The sequence below is a fragment of the Orbicella faveolata genome, unplaced genomic scaffold, assembly GCF_042242905.1.
Source record: "Orbicella faveolata isolate gen_17 unplaced genomic scaffold, um_ofav_v1 contig_3, whole genome shotgun sequence".
Taxonomy (NCBI): Eukaryota; Metazoa; Cnidaria; class Anthozoa; order Scleractinia; family Merulinidae; genus Orbicella; species Orbicella faveolata.
In genome coordinates, this window is record NW_028301558.1 from 9,381,077 (window position 1) to 9,403,933 (window position 22,857).

The 22,857-nt window shown below is 37.5% G+C and overlaps 1 protein-coding gene and 1 long non-coding RNA gene across 2 annotated transcripts in view; one reads left to right on the plus strand and one right to left on the minus strand.

The window, feature by feature from the left end:
- LOC110069499 (uncharacterized) overlaps window positions 1-11,842 on the minus strand; it is a 46,288-nt gene extending 34,446 nt beyond the window's left edge. Inside the window, exons 1-5 of the mRNA XM_089298013.1 lie at window positions 11,799-11,842; window positions 11,589-11,716; window positions 8,767-8,841; window positions 6,347-6,421; window positions 4,887-4,972 (exon numbers count right to left, since the gene is read on the minus strand). Coding sequence (XP_089154139.1) covers window positions 4,887-4,972; window positions 6,347-6,421; window positions 8,767-8,841; window positions 11,589-11,649 — 297 coding nt within the window. The 5' untranslated portion in view covers window positions 11,650-11,716; window positions 11,799-11,842. The remainder of the gene's footprint in view (window positions 1-4,886; window positions 4,973-6,346; window positions 6,422-8,766; window positions 8,842-11,588; window positions 11,717-11,798) is intronic.
- Window positions 11,843-19,430: 7,588 nt separating this feature from the next.
- Window positions 19,431-21,195, plus strand: LOC149106288 (uncharacterized). The gene is made up of 2 exons (XR_016210037.1): window positions 19,431-20,020; window positions 20,526-21,195. It is a non-coding gene; the product is annotated as an uncharacterized LOC149106288 (long non-coding RNA).
- The last annotated feature ends 1,662 nt before the right edge of the window (window positions 21,196-22,857 follow it).

Genomic DNA, 22,857 nt, shown 5'->3' on the forward strand with positions numbered 1-22,857 from the left:
AAAAAGTTAATATTGGAACAAAGGGAGTGATTAATGGAGTGCAGAGCTGTACACCAGTTGTGAGGATATAACTACGTATTGTAGTCTACAAGGGAATTGGGGGCCGAAGCCCTCGCAAACCAATCATCGGAACAAACGACCCCATAACTGAGAAAAGATGCGTCGGTTTGAAAACCGACAGGATACCGAAAATCGAGCATCAAAGAGGAACTGTTGCCACCAGTTAATGTCCGCACGAAACTGAGAATTAAGGCGACAACGATGTGGCGAATGCCTGAACCTGTTAACACAATCGATGACACGCCGCAAAAAAGTGTGACCGCCGTGTACAACGTGACTCGCAAAGTTAAGAGAACTTGCGAGAGATTGTAGATGACGCTTGGAAGTCAAGGAACGCTACAGGAACTACAAAACATCCTTTCGACACTCGAAAAGAAAAAATGAGAAAGAACTCTCCAAATATGTTTAGAACTTACAAGACGCAAAGAAACCGTTTCTTGAATAAATGGAAAATTCTTAAGAAATGTAGACACTACAGCAACATAAGCAAAAAATGTAGTCTTTGTCTGAAGGAAAAGTTCATAATCATCTGTAAAAAAAAAACTGTGTAGCCTCCTGTAGCCCAGGAGACAAACCTTAGAAAACAGTGTTTTGAGGTGGTTTTTCTCGTGAAATGTTGAAAAAGTATACTAATATTAACTAATATTAACTATATTAACTAAATAACAGGGAAAAAAAATCATAAATTGCAAATTTTGGAGGTTTAAGACCTAGATAATTGTGCCCTTCACCAATGTTGAAAATTTGACAACATTCGGTTAAAACCCAGTGGAGATATGGTGTGCGAGATATTGATGATCCGTCTATATGGTCATTTTGAGAAATAAGGCTTAAAAGTTTTACTTCGGTCTCCGAGAGCCCAAATTAGCCCTGTGAACTGGGGGGGGGGGGGTTAGGGGCAGGGGGAGGGGTATATTTAAAGGTTTTACATAAATGTTTCTATGAACACCCGAATACACACCAGTCATAGAAATGTTAACCAAGTATAAGGAGCATATAAGATGGTAGAAGAAACAATGTTCAGGACCAGGATGCAAAATTCTCATAACTACACATCTTTAAAGCGTTTGTGTAAAGTATCATTAAAATGTACTGAATTGAATCCATTTTGTGAGTACTTTTAGACCGTAAACAATGGTTGCTATGAGTGTTGCTATGTTGAAATATAGCTAGAAGTGTTCAGATTTCTTAATTTAAACGTAAATTCAGGAGTAATTAGAGAAAAATCGTTTCAAAATACGATTTACAAATTGACAGGGATGTTGAGTCTTCATGTTCCGAAAAAATGGTTTTTTTGGAGAAAAATTTATATCTGCGAGTATAAGATCCCCTTAAAGTAACGACACAGAATCCCTCTTATATCATGTTTTTGTTACTTAGCAATTCTTCGAATAGTTTCAAATAGCCTTAATGTAACGTATCTACAATAGCAACCAAAGTAAAGTATAAATCGATTTTTATATTTACATCCAAGTAAAAGGGTCCAAGAATGCATAAGATAGTGATAAGGACGCCTAAGATTGTTAAATAATGTCAATCCTCGGAAGCTTTGGACAAAGATTAATCATAGGTAGGAATAATATTAATGCTACAGAGGATTAATAGGAATCCTCTGTAGCGTCAATATTATCAGCTTAATATCAATATTAATCAGATTAATATTAATCTAAGATTAATATTAATCGTAATTGATTAAGGCACGGCTCAAACCTCAGTAAAGGATTATAATAATCTATTACTTAGCTCTTATTAACCGAGCAGGAGGTCTGTATGGGAGAATGAGCTTAATGAGCTTAACTTAAACCTGCCGAAATTTGCTCGTCCTCTTTACCTTTTTTTTTTGTCATCAGGCTTTTTGGCACTTCCCTTTTAATAATCATTAGGATTAATATTAATTCGATTAATATTAATCTGAGTTGTCCTGTCAAAAGCAGGTTTAATGTAATCATTAAGGGAGTTTCCTGGTGGACGACTGCAGTCAGTAATAAGGCGGGATTTTCCGAAATCTTTTTTAGGGACACGACCGATGGCATGAGAGAGATTCGCCCGAGATTAAGTTCCTTAGCAAATAACTCGTGCAGTTCAGGTTTGAACTCGTCGCAGCTGGTAGCAGTAGTATGATTCACCGAGTCATAGCCAGCAATGCCTGAAACATCCGGCTTTTTCATTAGCTTGAAACCATTTTGCAGACCATCGAGAATCTTTGTTGGAATCAAAAGAGAGTTCTCTTTGCCAAGCGTTGAAATTCAGGGGACATTCCTCAGGCGGAGTGAAAATAGAAGCATCGAAGAAGGGCGCAAACGGGGCATAATAAGAGCGAAACCTTCATTTCTTGTTGTTATTGGGATTAGTATCAGTGGGAGCCCCAGTGCAGGCTTTGCTTTTGTGAGAGGACTGTGAACAATGGATGCAAACACGCTTATACGAGCACGACTGAGGATTAGGGCAACCACCAGGACTAAAGTTCCAGCGAAAGCAAAACTCAGGTACTAGACGTTCTGTAGTGCTAGTCGTGCTGGCGGGGGCTTAAGTGCCACAGCAGCGTCGAAGTATTGCGCTCTCAAATCGTCCACATTTGCGCCCCAGGAAAACTTCTCGCGCAGTTTAGTGGCACGATAATCTTGGTCAAAAGCAAGAATTGCCCGAGTCTGAAAACGGGTGCCTTTCACTTGATCCCTCTTGCCTTCTTTGTGGATCTCTTACTTTTAGCGGGCATGGTGAAAGGTGGAAAAAGTCACCATCTGTCTTCTCATTGGCTAAAAGCTTAGAGGTAATTCTGGGAAAAACTGCGACCTACAGATTATTCACTAATCTGCTAGCAGATTAGTGAATAACCCGTAAGTTGTGCGCGCAATGCATGATTTCCAAGAGCAATGTCAAGTTCACGTAAGAACATGGCTTGTCGAAAATAAACTGTTTTCCGTGTGATAATATGTTTGTCGTTATTTTCTTTAAAACAATGTATAATAAAACAATTATGAGATTAGGTTTTTGTGATATCCGAAATAAGGTCTCGGTTACTGTTATCAGGCTCAACACTTTCTTCGACCTGGATTATTCCGGATATCACAAAAACCTCATCCAATAATTGTTTCTAATAATTAAATTGTACATATAAACTTACCATATTTGTAGAGCATGGTGGAATTACTGAATGATATACTAGTATTACCGCTAACAAGCCAATGAAAACTCAAATTGTATTATGCAATGATCCAGTTTTAAATGAAACTGATTGTATATATGACTTAACAAATTTAAACAAGACAAATCCATACATAACATTAATGTATGGTCAACAATATTAATTTAAAAAAATAGCAAAGAAATCATTGTCTAAATCTCCAAATATAATAAGCTTACTTTTCGAACAATGTGATTATGATTTCTAAGTACAGTAAACAAATGCAAATCAACTCTAATATGGTAATATATTTCACTTTTGAATATCTAATTTGGACAAAGAGAAAACGTCACAGTTCATATTCAAACTGAGGCGAAGAAGGGTACTTACCCAAAAGGGTAAAAATATATTCCGCAAATCGACGGCTTTACAGTCAACTGATCATTGAATGACCTCTTCCATGATTTACATTTGTAAACAAGTAATTCCACTAATTCAATCCAAATGTAAAGCGATGAAATATATTACCCTCTTGTTTCCGAAAGTCTTGAGAAGGTGTCTGTGATTTATATTGTTTTCAAACTCAAGCGGTACTGTCTTTGAATTTGTGGTCACCGATGGAGACATTTTAAAGTTCTGACGGTTCAAAGCACTGAATATTGTCTTTTAAAAGTATACAATGGCTCCTGTAGAACCTGCACTGGACACATGTCAAGTCTGTCCTAGCTTTCGCGAGGAACTTTACTCCCGTTGACAGACTCGAGTTTTCGACTTGCATGAACACCTGAAAGCGAAACAACAATTGCAAATGGGTTTCGTTATTTGTATTTAATTACGAAGCTAGACTTTTGACACGTAAAAGAAATGATATCGATAACATGCAGAACTCAAGACCAAGCTCAAAATGAAAAACGACTTACCTTTAAAACTAAAAGCAGGGGAAACTAGAGACCACACTTCCAACCGAAATGGCTGATTCAGACTAGTACACCGTACGATACAAGACCACGTGACAGACGCTGACCCTCGTGGACAAATAAATAAATCCGATCATGCTATAATGTGGCTACACTCTTCGTGTAAGCCCCACAAGAACTAAGCCAGAACGCTCTCTCAAAAGAACTGCTGAGCTATCATATGATCAAGCATTACTGTCCATGAGCGCGTTAATGATTAACCTACTTCACAAATTATACCGCTATTGGTCAAATTCGATACCGTACATTTAAAAACGGTCAGGGTAATAATAACTCAGTCTAAAACGGGGTTATTTAATCACCCGAGGCCCTATAATAGAAATTGAAACTCCGCTTGGAAGTGACTCTGTAAGACATTGGTTTAGTTAGCATGTGTTGGACTACGATAGTGACAGCTTCTGCACTGAAACTAGCTAGTCTGGGGATAGGATAGGGGTTTTAGTGTCTAGTGTAAGATAGGGTAGATAAGATAGGTTGTTCATGGTCAAGTATAGCGTAAAGGCTTCAGTGACCCAGCGGTACACCCCTACACAAAGATTTAAGCGAGATATAACAGTAATTAATGACACATCTTTTATTCTATGCTATACCCATTTCCAGACTTGACTGCGAAAAGCCGCTCTATTTCAGACTAAAATTTTTAATTAAATGTTTAAAAACGGTAATAACGTGCGAGGATTGCATGTTGTTGTGTCGGAACGAAGTACGGTTTCGCTTTTACTCACGTCGTTCTGCAAGCTGTTGTTTAAGGCCATCAATTCGCCACCACTGCAATTAGTTCTAACTGATAATGTCAAGGTAACTATTAAACCTGAATTAGGAAAGAAAACATCATAATTACACAAAAATCAAAACAACAATATTATTTCAATCAGACAAAGCTCTTGCCCTTGCAGGATTGATTGGTTTGTCTAATTTGCTTATTCAATAAAAATTTAACCTCACACTTGTTTTTACCATGTAGCTAGTGCAGTGTAACAGTGAATTGGAAGAGACGGAAGCAGCGGCCTGGCTTGCAAACTGCTTTCTCTAATCTTTGTTCTAAGGTTTGTTTTAATAAGAAATTTCTATCCTTTAAACCTTATCTGTGCTCCGTTTATGAAACGAGGACGCTTGCATGCTTGAAGGCGAAAGAAAAGAGGGCAGGGAGGTCAGTGCCTGCGGTTATCATGCAGCTTTAAAGCATTAGTGATCACAATTTGAGACCTTTGCTAAAATGCTTTTGTCATCAGTCTGTTGTCCCAATTGTTTGCTCTTTTGATTGAACATTTCTGCGGTAACCATATTTCAATACGGTCTTTTACCGAAAATTGGAATCATTAGGTATCGATTTAAAACAAGAGGCGTGTTTTCTCTTTTGGTTACAACACTGCTGCTAAACGAACCCTGCATGTTGCTTTTTGGGTTACAACACTGTACTAAACGAGCCTCGAATGTTTTTTTTTTTGGTTACAACACTCAGTGCTACTGTAGCAAATAGCGTAGAAATTTGCCAACGTTTGAGTTTTCCTGCTTGTCTTTGTCATGGAGATATGGATGGCCCTACATTGCATCTAATCAGTCCAATGATTGGGGCAATTCCACCGGCTTAATTCGTGTCGAGTAAGAGAAGACTGGTGACAAAATGACTGAAATTGTTTTCACTTTTTCAATAGCCCCGAAGAACCAAATTACAAATGTGAACAAACGAGTACCGAATATTGGGTTATTTCATTCAAGAAATCGGCTGGAATCGAACTACGAACACATCGATTGAAGAAATTAAGGTGTCTGCAAAAGTATGCTCGGCCTTAACTGTATCGAGACTCTTTCTTCGATGTGTTTGTAGATCGATTTCAGCCCATTCCTTGACTAAATTAATCAAATATTTGGTACTCCTTTCTTTACATTTTTAATTTGGTTCTCCAAGGGCTATGATGGGAGTTTCTCTAATCAAACCTTGCATGTTTTTTTTTTTTTTTTATTCAAAACACTGCCACTAAATGAATCTTGCATGTTTTTTTGGGTACAACACTGTACTAAACGAGCCCTTTTTTTGGTTACAACACTCAGTGCTACCATACTAACTATGGTGCCACTAAGCAAATCTTGCATCATCATAGTATTGTTTCTGGTTTCATCACTGCTACTAAACGAATCTTGCAGGTATTGTTTGTTTACCACACTGCTATTAAATGAGTCTTACCCGTTGTTGAGGCTACAACAATGCTACTTGGAGTGGCTGCATTCATCTGGGTCATCGTAGTGCTTGATGATACATCTAAAGTTAGGGATAGATTACGTGTAAGATGCAAATGTTTCGTGCAAATGAAACCTTCACCCCTGCATTCGAAGTTTACATTGGATTGATTTAAGAGAAATAATTCTTGTTGTACACTTGTCGTGAGCTCCTCGCTGATTTATATCGTCCACATCGGCCCTGATTATGATTTACTTACAGTGTACAGCACTAAAAGAAACCGTCTTGTCCATTATCAATAACAACTAAAACTTTGCAGCTTTTTCCCAAACCGCGCTGCAGACGACGAGCGTCGTAACGTGACGATTATGCAGAGTATACATACTCGAGGCGCAGCGGAGTGGATCTACAAACTACAGTAAAAATCCTCGTGTAAGAATCTACACTGAATATTTTTGAAGTCTGGCAAAATAGGTTCTTGTATTTTGAGGTAGTTATTGGCAATTTAGGCTGAGTAGGTTTTTCATTAGGTTCTTAATTTCTACGAAGGAGATAGAGCTGTTGAAAAATAAATAAACCTGGGTTTGGTTCTTGAATATACAGTATTTACTAACAGCTGTATATTTTCTTGTAATATAAATTTGCCATCTCAAAGTCACACTCCTTAGTTTAAATGTTTATCATAAGTCAGCTGTAACTCACACATAAGAAACTGCTTCATCCTGCTTGGCTAAACAGGCTCTTACATTTTTGTGTATAAAAATGGTAAGTTTCGGCCAGTAGGTTCCTAAACCACTAGGTTCTTACACGCGGGTTTTTACTGTACCTTGACAATATGATATGACACAATTTATCATCGATAAGGGCACAGACGCATAAAGTTGGCTTCCATTTGTTTTTTGCAATTACAGAAAGCCAAAATGATCAAGCATGGACTTCTGAGGAGAGAAAGTATTAGGTACCGAATATGTTTTGGCCAGAAATGATTCCGAAACTCATGAGCTTTTCAACACTTCATTTTAAATTTGTAAAATCAGTCAGTATATATGACATTATAATATAGATAGGACCCTGCGCGCGCTCTGATTGGTCAAAAACCCATTTTTTATCAGAGTATTAAATATAGAAAAAGCATGTTCTATTCTTTTTCGCCACATTACCTCTATATCATAAAGCAAATGAAGAAGCCTAAGCCGTGTATCACACTGTGATAAAACACTTCGGACATATGACAACACTCGAGAAATGTAGAAAACACTCGCCTGCGGCTCGCGTTTTCTACATTTCCCTCGTGTTCTCAAATGTCCGTCATGTTTTATCACAGTGTAATACACGGCTTAGGCTTCTTTATTAATATTTTGTTAAATAAAATATCCACAAAGCAAATATTAAAGCCACTTGTGGTAGACCATCCATGAATTTAAAGCATTAGTGATCACAATTTGAGACCTTTGCTAAAATGCTTTTGTCATCAGTCTGTTGTCCCAATTGTTTGGTGTTTTGAGTTAACATTTCTGCGGTAACCATATTTCAAAAGGCTCTTTTACCGAAAATTGGAATCATTAGGTATCGATTTAAAACAAGAGGCGTGTTTCCTTTTTTGGTTACAACACTACTACCAAACGAACCCTGCATGTTGCTTTTTGGGTTACAACACTGTACTAAACGAGCCTCGCATGTTTTTTTTTTGCTTACAACACTCAGTGCTACTGTAGCAAATAGCGTAGAAATTTGCCAACGTTTGAGTTTTCCTGCTTGTCTTTGTCATGGAGATATGGATGGCCCTACATTGCATCTAATCAGTCCAATGATTGGGGCAATTCCACCGGCTTAATTCGTGTCGAGTAAGAGAAGACTGGTGACAAAATGACTGAAATTGTTTTCACTTTTTCAATAGCCCCGAAGAACCAAATTACAAATGTGAACAAACGAGTACCGAATATTGGGTTATTTCATTCAAGAAATCGGCTGGAATCGAACTACGAACACATCGATTGAAGAAATTAAGGTGTCTGCAAAAGTATGCTCGGCCTTAACTGTATCGAGACTCTTTCTTCGATGTGTTTGTAGATCGATTTCAGCCCATTCCTTGACTAAATTAATCAAATATTTGGTACTCCTTTCTTTACATTTTTAATTTGGTTCTCCAAGGGCTATGATGGGAGTTTCTCTAATCAAACCTTGCATGTTTTTTTTTTTTTTTATTCAAAACACTGCCACTAAATGAATCTTGCATGTTTTTTTGGGTACAACACTGTACTAAACGAGCCCTTTTTTTGGTTACAACACTCAGTGCTACCATACTAACTATGGTGCCACTAAGCAAATCTTGCATCATCATAGTATTGTTTCTGGTTTCATCACTGCTACTAAACGAATCTTGCAGGTATTGTTTGTTTACCACACTGCTATTAAATGAGTCTTACCCGTTGTTGAGGCTACAACAATGCTACTTGGAGTGGCTGCATTCATCTGGGTCATCGTAGTGCTTGATGATACATCTAAAGTTAGGGATAGATTACGTGTAAGATGCAAATGTTTCGTGCAAATGAAACCTTCACCCCTGCATTCGAAGTTTACATTGGATTGATTTAAGAGAAATAATTCTTGTTGTACACTTGTCGTGAGCTCCTCGCTGATTTATATCGTCCACATCGGCCCTGATTATGATTTACTTACAGTGTACAGCACTAAAAGAAACCGTCTTGTCCATTATCAATAACAACTAAAACTTTGCAGCTTTTTCCCAAACCGCGCTGCAGACGACGAGCGTCGTAACGTGACGATTATGCAGAGTATACATACTCGAGGCGCAGCGGAGTGGATCTACAAACTACAGTAAAAATCCTCGTGTAAGAATCTACACTGAATATTTTTGAAGTCTGGCAAAATAGGTTCTTGTATTTTGAGGTAGTTATTGGCAATTTAGGCTGAGTAGGTTTTTCATTAGGTTCTTAATTTCTACGAAGGAGATAGAGCTGTTGAAAAATAAATAAACCTGGGTTTGGTTCTTGAATATACAGTATTTACTAACAGCTGTATATTTTCTTGTAATATAAATTTGCCATCTCAAAGTCACACTCCTTAGTTTAAATGTTTATCATAAGTCAGCTGTAACTCACACATAAGAAACTGCTTCATCCTGCTTGGCTAAACAGGCTCTTACATTTTTGTGTATAAAAATGGTAAGTTTCGGCCAGTAGGCTCCTTAATCACTAGGTTCTTACACGCGGGTTTTTACTGTACCTTGACAATATGATATGACACAATTTATCATCGATAAGGGCACAGACGCATAAAGTTGGCTTCCATTTGTTTTTTGCAATTACAGAAAGCCAAAATGATCAAGCATGGACTTCTGAGGAGAGAAAGTATTAGGTACCGAATATGTTTTGGCCAGAAATGATTCCGAAACTCATGAGCTTTTCAACACTTCATTTTAAATTTGTAAAATCAGTCAGTATATATGACATTATAATATAGATAGGACCCTGCGCGCGCTCTGATTGGTCAAAAACCCATTTTTTATCAGAGTATTAAATATAGAAAAAGCATGTTTTATTCTTTTTCGCCACATTACCTCTATATCATAAAGCAAATGAAGAAGCCTAAGCCGTGTATCACACTGTGATAAAACACTTCGGACATATGACAACACTCGAGAAATGTCCGTCATGTTTTATCACAGTGTAATACACGGCTTAGGCTTCTTTATTAATATTTTGTTAAATAATATATCCACAAAGCAAATATTAAAGCCACTTGTGGTAGGCCATCCATGAATTTCTTTTATCCTAATTTTCTTTTGAATCTGACATACGCGCACTAAATTGATACTGAATTCAAAAATTTGAAATTGTTTATCTCTTATCAGTTCGCTATGAAACTACATTGCTCAATGAGCGGGCAAGATGAAACAAATCCTGTGCAATGATTGGCTACCCAAGCGAACACGATGTTTCCGTTGAAAGGTGTAGGGTTTTTTAAAGACTAAATTGAATAGTGCATGATCGTGAGCACAAAGTCCAAACGATGATCAGTCTGACCTTCACGTGATCACTTATTTCAGTTATCGACTCAAACAAGTCGAGAAAACCGTTTCAAAAGACTTGTGCGGTCAATGTCGTATATGATTTGCTTACCGTGATAGATTGGCCGAGATAGATGTATATATTTACACTTTTCAGATTGTGGTTAATTCAGGTGAAAAGTCCTTTCCATAATAAGACAGTTAATAAGATTGTTTTGAATAGCCATGAATAAATTAAGCGTGCCGCATCGCTTCTTCTGTAAACCGAGGGGCACATCTCTTAACCTTTTCCTTGGTTACCTACTGTAAACTAAAATAAACACTGTATTCTTCAGTTGTTTTCCAGAAAGCAACGTATCTACAAGAGATCTACCAGATGCTACAATTTTCTGATCTATTGAAACGAGCTGATCACATTTTGTCAGCCAATGTAAATAGTGTTCGAGATTTAACGAGCATAACTTTATTCAGAATAAATTCAGGAATAAATAAATAAATCAGTTGCGTTGTACATGGTCTATGCTTTCATTGCGTAATTTCCAGTGAATCTTGCAATTGCAGGAGTATAGAGTATTCTTTCAAGCAACTGTTTTATGGCCGGCAAACTGCAAGTTTTGGTCAAACAAAAAGACTTAGTGATAACTCTTGAAGTGTCATTCACAATGATATAATTGTAAGCTGGGCTCAGTGGGAAACTGTTTCGAGTTGTTCTTAAAATCAGCTCTTGGATGGCGGAACTGCCGTAGTAAATCATATACACACGAGCTGGAAATTGTAGCCAACCATTACAGTGTTTCTCTCTCCAAACAGACGACCGGCACATCTACTAAAATAACATTGGTCTGGACTTCTTTTTAAAGTGTTCAATCTGCGGAGGTATCAGCATTCGAGCTATCCCAGAACAGCAAATAATAAACTAATCCATAAGCAACTAAGCGAAACCCTAAATCCCATTCCCGCCTTTCTTAGGAATGCTTAGGGTGAGTAACGTGTGCTTTACTTGTAACCATGCGAACAGAAACGTGCGTTTTGTCTTGTTTAAGTGTGGCATTGATCGGCTGTCTACACTATCACTATGAATATTCAACTTGCAAAGAACAATGCACTTTTCTACGCTGCTTTTTCACTGAAGGCTTCTTTTAATTACTCCACAGTGCTTATCATTACCGAAAGACGGCCGAAACAAAATAGATAGACATCAATACGTTTCTGACTTACCATACGAGAATACCAATACTTGAAGCATCATCAATTTCGCGATGAGATAAATTGTTGCCATGTTGCCACTCGTTGCAAACGTGGTCGTTTTCAAGATACCTTCCAAAAAAATTTCACTCCAGACTCTGCTGACGAGAAAATAATCAGAAAATGGAATTTTAGATTGCTTGTGAGATTTAGTTGAGGAGAAAATAAAAAAAAAAAACTTACGGGTTGCACTCAGGAACACATGCGAAAGCGAAGTGAGGGCAAAGGATGATTTATTTAACTTTCAATTTTTCCAATCACGCCGTTGTAACCATAGCGATCGCCACTAAACACCGGTATATCCCTTAGGCTAGTCTTTGTTTTTTTTTTTTTATCGTATCACGTAGCTAAATATCTGAACTTGATTACCCCTGCACAAAGTCCTAAGAATTATTTCCACAAAGTTGAAAATACCAGACTACCTAAGATGTAATGTGAAGACATAACTAAAAGAACTTTTTGAGAACTTTGATACATACTATCCTAGTGAAAAATTGCAATTTACAGGCTATGAGATCATGCCGATAATTTGATCTGTTTTATGCCTTGAACGCCGTAGCTTGGGAATTGTGAAAAAAATGAATTCTTCAAAAACGGTTTTCATCTCCCTCCACAATTCTAACTTAAAATGCCGGAAATATAGACAAAATTCCAAAACTGAAAGGCAAATTTATTCAAAAACAAGCTTATTCAAATGCAATTACACCGTTCCACTTGAAATCTCTTGATACAATAGAAAGAGGCAAGAAGTACCAGACTAAATGCGAGTTCGCCGACTACGACTTTAAAAACCTGGTGCTTTGTTTTCAGGCGGTGAGCAGTCCTATGTCGAGAGTCTCCTGGTCAACTCGTGAGTAACAGAGAGTAGTGAGATCTATTTGTTGAGGAACGTTTGGAATGAATTTCGACAGTCGCGCTAGCTAGTATTCTATCTCGCACTCGTTTTGCTATCGGAAGGCCCACACATGCGTTTAAGGCATTGTTTTGTCTGAGCTCTTTACGAAAGACGACGTAATTTGCAACTGATTTCCATTTCCGGCACGTCAGTAGAATGTGAAATAATGTTCGGAACGTTTAACCTTGGTTAATGTTCTGGCTGAGTGTTTACACGAAAACAAGAGTCTCTGCACAGAATACTAATGACACTCAGGCTGTAATTAAGGGGGCCACACCACTGTATTTTACTTCATTCTGTTCAGTTTTGCTAACTAAGAATTCTAAACGTCAAATTGGCTCAGCAGCTGTCTTATAATTAGCAAATTCCCGACCAGATATTAAAGAATGACGATTTTCAACAAGTTTAACATTTACAACACTTATAAATTGACCTAAAGCAGAAAAAAGTCGGGCCATGGTTTTTCAACTTTACCCTTATCCATAATCCAAATTGTTTTGATTTCTCCAGTTGTGACCTTCCATGTTATTTTTGGTTTCTCTGTTTCGTTTGAGTTTGTCTGAAGTTTTAAGGCATTATTGCGATATCACCTAAAATTGGGTGACCTGGCCCCTCCAAACGTAAATCGATATTGCGTACTCTCTCCCTCGCATTTTCATTAGTTAGTTTGAACAGTTATTTAATTATTTGTTATTTATTTGTTCTTTTGTGGAGAAAGTCGAAACTTCAAGAGTGCTTTAGCCGTTGCCGTCTGCCTCTGATAAATTAAAATTGGATGGTTTGTTTGTGCCGATCTTTAGAAATAAAGCACATTTTGAATCACTCATCAACATGAGAAACTTGCGATATTCAACGTTTTTTGAATCTACGGCCGAACACGGCACGAAAAATTGGATTTACTCTAAATTTGATCCTGATCAAAGTCGAAGTCAAATATGATCATAGCTTTGATCCAAACTTTGACGCGCGTCAAATGTGTGTCAAAAATGTCATGGTTTGGCCGATACATTTGATCCATGACAAAGAGGAGGGCAAATGTGATCTTAACTTTGACTCCACCTTTGACCCACGTAAAAGGGGGAATCAAAATTCGAGGAATCAAAAATCGAGGTCAAACATGTCAATAACTTTGACTACAGTTTTGACGTGCGTTAAAGGCGTTCAAAGACACCACGGCTTTGCATACCTTTGATCTCTTATGTCAAAGGCGTTCAAAGACACCACGGCTTTGCATACCTTTGATCTCTTATGTCAAAGGCGTTCAAAGACACCACGGCTTTGTACAACTTTGATCCTACGTCATGTCATGTCAAAGGCGAGGTCAAATATGGCCATATCTTGCGACTCCGCTTTTAACGCCCTAATTACTTGCGTTTTCGTATTTTTTTTTTTCTGTTTTGACGATAAAATGAAAGCTTGCTTTTTTGCCAATGTGCATTTTTTTAATAAAAAAGTTTTCACTTAACCTGGAGGTGGCACAAGGAAACAACTCGAAAACAGCGGGAAAACGCGGCTGCCAGCGGCTTCCCGCATTTTCTGGCCAATCAGAATAAAGGGAATAAAGGTCAACGAAGTCGGCTGTGAGGAAAGCAGACATTTTTCTTCATTTGGCTTCATTATGGCGGCTTTGGTGAAATTTTCGTTGTGTTTTGCACCAGGAAAAGGTAAGTCTTTGAATTTCGTTCATTTTTTTCAATGTTGAGAGAATAACGGAGTTTAAAAAGTAAATTAAACGCAGCAATGGCTACATAAAGAGCTGTGAATTGCGTATATTTATGGCAAGACAGATCCTCGGCAGTGAAAACAATTTGGTCGAAGATTAATTGCGCTTGATTGAATCACAGTTGATCGGCAAAGCTCTTCGTTAAGAAAGACCAAACTTTATTTTCAATTCACATATACTTATTTACAAAAGTTGACAAAGATAATTTTTTTTTCTCACTCAGTCAAGTCTTGTGCATTAAATTGAAGTGTCTGTCATAGCATAGATTTTAGCATGATCAGTGCTTGAAATAAACGTAACTTAAGAATTAAGCTTAAACTTAACTCTATTTACGTATAAATTGTTGTGCACAATGCCTCTGGTAATTTCTGAGCTTAAACAATTCCCTTGAAAGAAAGCTCATGTCAATATAAAGCAAATTTGCGTTGAAGGAAAAACTCAGTCAGCCATGCATGACAGTCCATCACGACCTGACTTAATTATCATATTCATTATACCATTAAAAGAGTTGTTGACTCTGAAAATTTAATCTATGGATAAGTTTCTGCCTTTGTCTCTAGTTACCATTCTATTGAAAAAAAGCTCTGTTTGTTGCCACAGTTGAAATAATGATGATATTTGTTCATTAATGTTGATAAATGACTTCACTGGGTTGAATTTAACAAATTGCATGTGGTTTAGTGTGGTCTGTACTCTTATCGACAATGATATGCATCATCACAGTGGTCAAAATGTTGTGGAGTAAAAATATGTTTTGATATTTGTTGTATCAGGCTTATGGATCAATCATTTGGAACTCCACTATCTCCTGCCCAACCACCCCCCCCCCCCCTCCACTCCGAACCTAAGAATGGTGCTAAGGGCTAAAAATGGTGTCATACCAGGTGATCAAATGCACCTACCCTGTGACATTTGCAAAACTGCGTAATAGAAATGTAGATTGAGTGTCAACTGAGGTGTCAATGGAGTGTTGATTGAATATCGATCGGGTGTTGATAGAGTGTCAATTTAGAGGATCGATAAAGGGTATCGATCGCCACTCGACCACGGATGCCTTTAGTACACATAATCCAGCTTATCTTTAGTAGGTGAAATTGTTACAATGTTTGATAAAAAATCAAACTTGCCATTAGTTGCAAATTAAAAAGCTGACCCCATAATAATATTATTATGTGACCTCTCTGGACAATACCAGTAGTTTTAGAGTTTCATGTCTTGGTTTTTTGAGCAGTAGACAATTAAATGCCAATAAATATGTGACTAGTGGAAATTTGCTGATGAATGTTGTTTTTATCCTTCAGCTAGCCACTCTAGAAGAACTGAAGAAATTAACAATAAATTCTGGGAGAGGATACAATATACAACTCTGTAGTTCATAGTCAACTCAGATGCAGTTAAATCATGCAATGCTCCAAAGTGTGCAAACATCAGAACATTTGGGTAAGTAAAAGGCTGGAATATTCATTTGTTATTTCTATATTTTGTAGCATAGACCATCTTATAATTTCTTCAGCCACAACTTTTAATATCTTTTTCCAGCAAAGAAAGGATATAAATAGATTTTGAAAACCTGGCTATAGCTTATTAATATTATTTTAATTGATCATTTTTATTACAGTCTCACTCTGTGAAAAAAAAAGGTTGTTTCTTTTTGGTTCATTTAAGGGCAAGTGAGGAAATGTTGTCTTTCTTAAGGGACAAATACATCAACTGGCTCACCTGGATGAAAATTAAGTAATTAAGTGGCAGTCTCTCTAAAAGCGGTCCACTGCATTTTTGGTCGGAAAAAAGTTTTCCCTCAAACTTTTCTCAGTGAACTATCTTGGGTCATAAGTAAATGCAAAGACTTTAGTTTTTGCAAATACGTCAAAATAATTTTTTTTAGAGCTCACAACAATCATAGCCGGAAAACGCCTAAATTTGAGCGTTCCAACGACGGAAAATTTCCTAAATTGACAAGCTCGCTGCTCAAAGACCACCAAACGTAACAAAAAATCGTTGCTATCCCTACATTAAGTGATCCTTCAAGGGTAAGAAATGCACGTTACTTTTGATACATTTTGTTTTGGGGGATCCTGAAAATTTATCTATTACCACCCGTTATATCACTTTTTGAAAACCTGCCAAAGTAGCTTGTCTTCGCTGGCGTTTATTTCCCAAGTCCAGACCCGGCCGCTCAAAACTCCAACTGAATTCTGCTAAACAAGGGTTGGGAAGCATAGAAATGTAAAAATACCTTGCGCTTTTTATCTTTCTTTCCCACAGCGACTTCGAACTTTCTGTGCTTTGTGCGATTCTCACACTTCATTATGCAAATTAGGTTGTCACGCAAGTTCACATTCAAAACGCTTTAACATTGTTACATTTCACCTTAAGTCTAAGATAAAAACGATTACACAAAAATAAAAATTATTAACGGCTTAAGTAGCTGAAAGTGTTGACTTATTTGTTCCCTTGTACCGTGTCGTGAGGAAATCGCTGGGAAATGATGTGGTGGCTCCAAAGTATTATGCAAATTTGGTTGCCTGTAAAACTTGGTCTATATAATCGGGAAACTTTTTCATGTTTTTGAATCTAGCTTTTCTTCTACTGACGATTTAAAAAAGAAATATGTGTAATTCAATATTTGCATGCACTTAGGGTTCTAATACTTGAACATGTAAAATTCAGCTTTTACTACGTGTGAAAGGCTTCTACAATGAATACTGAAATCGACAATTTGTGTCAATGCATTCAATTCAGTTAGCTTCTATTCTGTTTATTATCTTCCATTCGGCAACTGGAAGTTGAAAGGCGACATGATTTAGCTTTGGAGGTTTTCGTGGATTAGTATATCCGTATCATTTATGAGCAAAGTTAAATATTTAGTAACTTGAAATAGTTTGCGCGGCTAGAATTAATATCAAAAGATCAATTTTGGCTTTTTTTATTACCCGTTGAAGCGACCGCCCAACAACAGGAATAGGCAATTTTATAACTAATTTTGGTGGCCTCGTTTAGTATCAATTTTGTAATTTAATTTTAGGGGCATTTTTGGCAAGAAATTTCAGTGCTAGTTGTGTAGTGTTTTGGCTAAAGCCTAGCTTACATGATTAAATTATACCACCGTGTCTGACAAATCAGATTAAACGGATACCTATCTCAAAAACAAAATGTCGTGCTTTTTATCGCGCACGTGTACAGACCGTTGTGGGATTCAATAGGAACATCGAGTATCATTAGCTTACTTCAATGCAATGACATCATAGAAAGTCACCTTGCTTCCATCCATTTGTCACGAGAGACCATAACAGAGGGACAGCTTATCTTGACGAGGGCTGACCTTTTTGATTTAGACGAGTCGCTTGTCGCGCAAATGTCCGTATGCGTCAAGCACAGGCACACGTATGGGAAGTTCTGGCGACCCAGAACAGCCTGTCAGTATCCAGCACATCAAGGGCGTCCTGGTAGGAACCAGAAAGCGGCAAAGAGCTGATATTCACTGAATCTTGAAATGGCTAAAGCCATCAAATGTATGGTGTTCTTGTTCAAGTTGGCTCAGGTTCGTACAACAAATTGTAACTTTCTTACACACCTTTTGTTACATAACACAGGCGTTAAAACATTTTGTTTTATCCGACTGTAATGTATTGAAAACAGTTTCAGAGGTAATAGGGGCACTGCCCCATAGAGAAAAGGTCAAATTAGCTGCCCCTGAGAGGGATCTGAGTTCACATAGCTGTTAGGTCACGACACCCTCACCACAACACAACCCGTCCTCATCCTCGTGTTTACTTTTTGATCATCCTGATTCTCGCTCTTCTGGAGTATAGTAAAACATATGAGAGTCATCTGAGTGATTTCGTTACGAAAACGTTATTAAATAAAGAAGTACTCACTTAGTTAGGAGAACAATAATTGTCCACCACTTCGATGCTCATTTTGAAGTGTTTTCCAAATGCATCGCAATTCCATTATAACCAAAGAGCAAGCAAGGTTGCATTGTAAGACAATGAGTATTGCTAAAGCGAATACACACTGTACGAACCTGTACACATTGGTTGACTTTGCAGTGTCTGGAGCAGATAAGGAGGTAAAATATTTGTGGCTTGTGCAACACAGCTGAGATTACTAAGTCTACGAAGGTCACGATGTTGTCGATTTCAGTTACAGCGTTCTGTCAAGATTTGATATCAATTTTCAAGTTTTAACATCGGCTAAATAGTACGGTTCACTTTAGAAACATCAGCAGAAAATGGAAAGAAAGAATCGAAACACTAGAAAAGTTTTGCAAACCGACCGGTCTATAAACGGGACTAATAGAAGTAATGGATCGTGACTAAATTTGCAAATATTCCGGCCACGTTTTCCTGACTTTTCCACAAAGCGTCTGGAGATCACTGCTAATAATTCAGCAATGCTACCTATTTAAACCGTTTCTGAGTTTTAGTTTTTGTTTGATCCCTGTATCTTAAACGTGGCATGATTAATTAAAACAATGTGAGAACGTTTTGATTGAAAACATTCTGAATTAGCGTGACAACGTAATTTGCATAATGAAGTGTGAGAATCGCACAAAGCACAGAAAGTTCGAAGTCGCTGTGGGAAAGGAAGATAAAAAGCGCAAGGTATTTTTACATTTCTATGCTTCCCAACCCTTGTTTAGCAGAATTCAGTTGGAGTTTTGAGCGGCCGGGTCTGGACTTGGGAAATAAACGCCAGCGAAGACAAGCTACTTTGGCAGGTTTTCAAAAAGAGATATAACGGGTGGTAATAGATAAATTTTCAGGATCCCCCAAAACAAAATGTATCAAAAGTAACGTGCATTTCTTACCCTTGAAGGATCACTTAATGTAGGGATAGCAACGATTTTTTGTTACGTTTGGTGGTCTTTGAGCAGCGAGCTTGTCAATTCAGGAAATTTTCCGTCATTGGAACGCTCAAATTTAGGCGTTTTCCGGCTATGATTGTTATGAGCTCTAAAAAAAATTATTTTGACGTATTTGCAAAAACTAAAGTCTTTGCATTTACTCATGACCCAAGATAGTTCACTGAGAAAAGTTTGAGGGAAAACTTTTTTCCGACCAGAAATGCAGTGGACCGCTTTTAGAGAGACTGCCACTTAAAATGTTATTGAAAACATGCAAGGGGTGGGAATCTTTTTGGTAAATGAATCAAAGTTGCAGAATGTTGCAAACCTGTCTCAGGAAATGTTGGTTTTTGACTGGTAAAAGCTGAGTTTTGAATCCAAATTTTGAGTGGTTGTCTGCAATATCGACTGTTTTGGTTTGGCCATCAGGTTTCCAAACCAAATTTTTCCAAGCAAAATTAATAATGTGGTTAATTCATAACTATTGATGGGATCAGTAGAGAATTTAAGGCGTAGAGGATTTGATAATAACTTAGTAAAAGTAAATTGACAAAGACATTTGTTTGCTTTTACTCAATTGAAAATTTTGTTGGCAAATTTGACTGGATAATAGCCATTTCTCTCTATGAGGTGCGGCTGCACTGGGAATCATAGTGGTTGTATTCATCATCTTGGACTGGATTTTTGTTTCAATGAATGAGCCATGCGATTCCATGCAGGCATGTCTCATGTTAAATTATTTAATTTCAGGAATTTTTTTCAGTGGAAAAAAGTGTTCAAGTAGTTGCTAACTGTTTAGTAATCAAATGTGCAATTATTTTGATATGTTTATATGCTCCTTTTCACATATGATCTACAATGAAAATAAGGAAAAAGATTACACTACTGAACATGAAGAGATCTGTGGAAATTACACAGGAACAGCAATATTCCCAAAGGTGTGTGTATTCCTCATTTCTTGTCACAGTTTATGTCAGATTTGTTGATTTTTAGATTGCTATTCTGCAACCATAAAAGATCTTTGTTGTAAGAGGTCTGTAAGATGTCTTTAAGAGACAGGCAGACAGATGGACTGGTAAACTGGCTCTAGGCTTTTTGTTTATTTGTGCCAAGCTGTACACTTTTAAAATGACCCCAAGTCTTTGTTCTCTTATGAAATTCTAGCTGGGGATAACCCTTGTTCAGCTGGTGAAATTAGCTTGTTAAACTGGCTCTTAATGACATACCTGTGTGACCAAATCTCTGAGTAGAGTGGAGAGAAATTCAAAAAAAGGCTACTATTGACAGAAGCACAAACTATTCGGAGGAGGAGTAATGATCTGATTGGTCACGTTTTATTAATGTGATATTAGCAAAAACTATAGGCAAACTTTAAGGAATAGAATGCCAAGATTCACCCTTAATATTCATTTCCAACGTTTTTGTCTGTTTGCTTCTGTTTAGACAAATGCGGACAAGCAGTGGTCGACAGGATGGACTTATCCAGTGAAGATGCATTGATTAATTTCGTCAACACCTTAGACTTTGTCAAAATGTGTCTTCCCTAGAAATCATGGGTATTTAGTTGGCATTGACCCCCAACAAGGCAGTTTAACCACTTTGATGAGAAAGAAATGGAAAACACTGTATTCCATTCCACTTATAATGCAAGAATGAGCAAGTGCAAGAAGCAGAAAAGGAGAACTGCCAAAACATAAGGAGTTCCATGCAACGGACTGTACGTACGTGCCATCTGGAAAGGACGCTTATACACTAGTTGACTTTTGTGCGAAGTTTGCTATATCTTTCCCGAGATTTTGCGGTTGTCTTCCCTATTGTCTAGTCTGGTCTAGTAAATTTAAGGAACTGAGAATTTAGCCATAGTACTTCAATGTTAGATAAATGCACTTTGTACCATGGAAGATTTGTTGACTGTTGTTTTCACGATAGAGTACACAGAATTTTCTATTTTTTTCTGATATAACCAGGTACAGCTATCAGCGAATGTTCCAAAACATTGTTCTCGAATGATCTTGCATGATTTTGAGTGGTTTCTGAAAGGTTTTGATCGGAAATACGATTGTTACGTGCCTTCAAAGCAGCTATCGAGCAAATAAAAATGCACATTTTCAAATTGATGTTTATATTTCATGTTTTCATAGAACCCGGAACTCAACGTAATGTTTGTTTTATTAGAAATATTTGTTTCAGCTACAGGCAGGATCGATTCTAAACCGCTCTAGATCTGCTGACAAAAAGCTATCTGAACCAGGTCGATACAAAGATCGGTCACATAAATTCTCCATACGGAAATTCTGGATTCTTTCAATATTAAATACCGACAGGTCAGGAAGGTTTGCTTTACATATACAAACAAGAGTAAGTTCCGTGTCGTCTGTTCACCATCGTTTAAACTTAACTGGATAATATTTCTATACTATCTCAAAGGGATGTCATTGGTTTTATGAAAAACTTTTATGAAGCTAGAGATATTGACGTCGCCGTCCTATACGAAAATTACACAACTTAAAGCATTTTGTCTTTAGCGACACGGCACGGCACGGGTAATTGTGTTTGTCGGTCGATCGCATCTTTTGTTCGGGTTCTAGCATCGTTAAATCAGTATGTTTGCACAAATTTTAGGGTGGTCCATCTAGGGTAGTCCATGGATAGTCCATTCAAGTAGTCCATCGACCAGGTCCATCGGGGGAGTCCATGGACTAGGGGTCAGCGAAATGTACCAACCCCTTTCGAAGGATGACGCAGTCAGAGCACAACGCAGTCAATTCCACTGACCGCTACGTGAGAGTTCCTCTTAAGGAGATATGACTCTCTTAATTAAGTGCAAACAAAAAGCTTTAGTTGACGAAATCATGACCATGGAAAACACATCCACAGAAGCTATGCTTGGTCATTATGTAACTAGTATTTTTTTCCGCAAATACTCGGAGTGAAAGCCAATCTTTCCAGTGTTTACACTTAGGCAAGGTACATGTAAGAGTAAATCTTTAATCTTTAATCAGTATACTTATTAGTTGCTCCATGTAGGAAAAGAGACAGAGAGCCATCTAGATTACCACGTGAAGTTTTAAAATCAGTTAAACACAGAAAAGTAAGTGGCAGAATTAAATATTTCTTGAAGAAAAGTGTTCCCGTTTCATCTGTTTTATTCACTGTGGCTACTAGTTGTGAACTATGGATTGTCAAGCTTGCTAATGAAGAAGAGTCTGTTTTTACTCGCTTTTTTTAAACAAAATTTGAACAAGAAAGGTGTTGGTCTTCTGGTAGGGATTATAAATGTTATGCAGAATTTTTGTCCGCGTTCAGTTTGATAATAAGAACTACCTCTTGTCAGAAAAGAAGCTTTTGTTATCTGGAGACATTGAATTAAACCCAGGTCCTACGGCCGTGGATTCATGTGCTCATCGAGCACCTATTTTCTTTATTTGTATACATGTACCACTCGAACAAATCAATCTCCTCTGAAGCCAAAAAAACAAAACAAAACAAAACAAAATTTAACGCACGAAACTTCCACAATTCAGGTCATAATTAGCCATTATATGGGGCAGCGATATATCCAGAAAGCAAATGAGCCAATGGTGGCCAGCCAGCCATGAATTCTCTTCGTCTTCCTTTTGAATCTGATAATGACTAGCACGCACTAATTCACTTGCTTCACGATCAGTACAAACTGCCTCACAAACTTATTGGCACACGGACACTTATTCTGAAATCAAAACTTGAGAAATGCCAGATAATTGAAGATATAATAGTACTCCTTCGTGATCAAGTT